At 31.4% G+C, this 2,401-nt stretch overlaps 1 protein-coding gene across 1 annotated transcript in view; it reads right to left on the bottom strand.

The window, feature by feature from the left end:
* Nucleotides 1-2,017: 2,017 nt before the first annotated feature.
* Nucleotides 2,018-2,401, bottom strand: part of LOC106679312 (uncharacterized) — a 67,464-nt gene continuing 67,080 nt past the window's right edge. Inside the window, exon 9 of the mRNA XM_014418394.2 lies at nt 2,018-2,180. Within this exon, the coding sequence (XP_014273880.1) occupies nt 2,041-2,180 (140 nt within the window). The 3' untranslated portion in view covers nt 2,018-2,040. The remainder of the gene's footprint in view (nt 2,181-2,401) is intronic.

The following is a 2,401-nucleotide window of genomic DNA, read 5'->3' as shown; positions in this document are numbered from 1 at the left end:
TATGCATAGACAAATTGAAAATAAAATTATTAATTGATTAATATATTAAATTAAATCTGTTCAGCTATAACCCAAGAAGGGTAAGGAAATACTAGAACAACGGTTGTGCAAGGAAGTGATTTGGTCAGAATCACACTTCACCATCAGATTTTTACTCAATCATATATTATATTAATTAATTAATTAGAAAATTATTTTAACATCCAATGAATAGCAGAGCATGATAAAATTAATCCTATAATTAAAGTTTAATAACCGGAAGATTTTATTTATTTCTAGTTGGTTATGGTGAAATTATCTTCCTTTTTAATGAGGTGTAGATAGTTGATGGTAGATTACTAATAAGAGAAGATGGTCGAAGTATGGTCAGCAAAAAAACATAAATAAACAAAATTTTATTTATTTATGCCGACATTTTGACTGTTTTAGCCAGAATTCCCTACTAGCTTTCCTGATGAAGGTCACTCAGCTCAAAACATTGGCATAAGTAAATAACTTTTTGTTTATTTATGTTTTTTTGTTGACCCCACCTCCAACTATCTTCTTCCTTTTTTAATATCCTTTATTTAGAAATCATTAATTAAATCACTTTTTGGAGCTGTCGCCCCATCTTCAGGTGCACTTTTTTTTTTCTTTTTCGATCCCCCTAAACAAAAAAAACATTAAATTAATAGGTTGCATTACGTATGGTTACATAACTCAGATTGAATATTACCTTTTTCTACCAGTGGTACTTGAAGGTATACAGTGAAATACTTATCTTGTTTGTTTTGATGTATCTGTTCTATATGAATTCTACTAGAAATATTTGGAGGTGAGAGGCCTCTTCGTGTTGAGCATTAGGTACAATAACATTGTCTCATTTTAACTTATTTATAGTACATAACATTTCTCCTTACTAGTCCATTGTTTATTATCTAGTGGAAAACCAATATTGTCTCTGATGGCCCCAAAATGAAATTTAATTAATGAATTCTTAATAAAATAAATTAAACAAGAATGATAATTTCACTACACCTTATCTAGATAAAATTAATGTCTAGTATCTAATGAATAAAATCAATACTCCCTGTCGATAAGCGGCATCTGGATACTTTTTAAGAACTAATAGGGTAGCTTTGAATAAACGTGGTATTCACATTTATAGATGTCTATTAAAAATTTATGTATTTAATTTATGGGGTGTGTCAATCTCCAACCCCCACTGTGAAAGGTGGGTTCTGGCATTACTTTGGAATGGTTTAATTTTGAGGAAACTTAGTCCACAATATTTTTTAAATTTAACAAAATATTTACTTTACCAAGAAAGAGGCAAACTGAGTTTTTGTTGTGATGAATCTAGTTTTGTTTTAAGAGATTACAACTCCCATCAGAACTAATTTTTTTTTTATTACAACCCATTGCTGTGGAATAAAAGATAATTTTTATGTAACATAGTTAGTGGTGGGTTCTATTAGTGGGGGCAATTCAAGCATGAGGCGAGGCTGAATTTTTATGAATATAGTAGGGCAGTGGTTCCAAAACTGGGTGGTGGAGCTGGTACTTCTCCATCAATTAGGTAAAGTACAGGTCCATGGTTAGATGCTATAACTTCAAGGCAATACAGCCCTCAAAATTTGGAGACTGCCGAGCATTAGATTGAGAGTTGACCTTAACATTGTCTTGATAGGAAGGTTGTTAATGTGAACTATTTTGTAGAGCATCTTAAAAATTATTTCCCCAGATTCCGGTGCTCTGGATGTTATTCTAAACAGTGGGCTGAGGATTTAATTCGCCCACAACCCAATGCTTTGCCTCTTGGCACACTTGTAAAGGAGTGGAGAGGTATAGTTTCGTCTTTCATAGTAAAACAATATATCCCAAAACCTTGACACAAGGGTATATAAGAGAATCCTTTCTTCAATTCCAATGCAGTGAGGCATGGACCTTAATTGAGCAGCTGCCTAAGTATATGGAACTCTAATTTCTTATATAAACTATGTAATAATTTTATTTTGTTTTATTTTATAGTCATAAGTTTGGGTTTATCTTAAAGCAGTTTTATTTGTCGATAGCATTATCTGATTTACTAGCAATTTTCAGTTTTTGCTCCTTTTTCTTTTGTTCTTTAATGTCTTGGTATTTATCTAAAATGAGCTTTGCTGACATCCTTTTGGCAATGTCCTTGTTTTTTCCGTATCCTATTCAGAAACAATTATAATGAAGACGAAGTTGATTAAATATGAAAATAAATAAATACTATTTATATTTATATAAGAAGATGGTCAGGGTTGCGGTCAAAAAATAACAAATAGTTTTTAACTAATTAATGTCCTTTTTCGCTTTGAACAGCTCAGCAAAGTGGGGCAAAACGTCGGACATTAAATAGTTATAAACTATTTGTTCTTTTTTTGACCGCAAC

Source organism: Halyomorpha halys, unplaced genomic scaffold (assembly GCF_000696795.3).
Source record: "Halyomorpha halys isolate HHAL.00 unplaced genomic scaffold, Hhal_1.1 Scaffold194.1, whole genome shotgun sequence".
Taxonomy (NCBI): Eukaryota; Metazoa; Arthropoda; class Insecta; order Hemiptera; family Pentatomidae; genus Halyomorpha; species Halyomorpha halys.
Note: the sequence above shows the minus strand (reverse complement) of the source record. Positions and strands in the feature narration are given on the sequence as shown.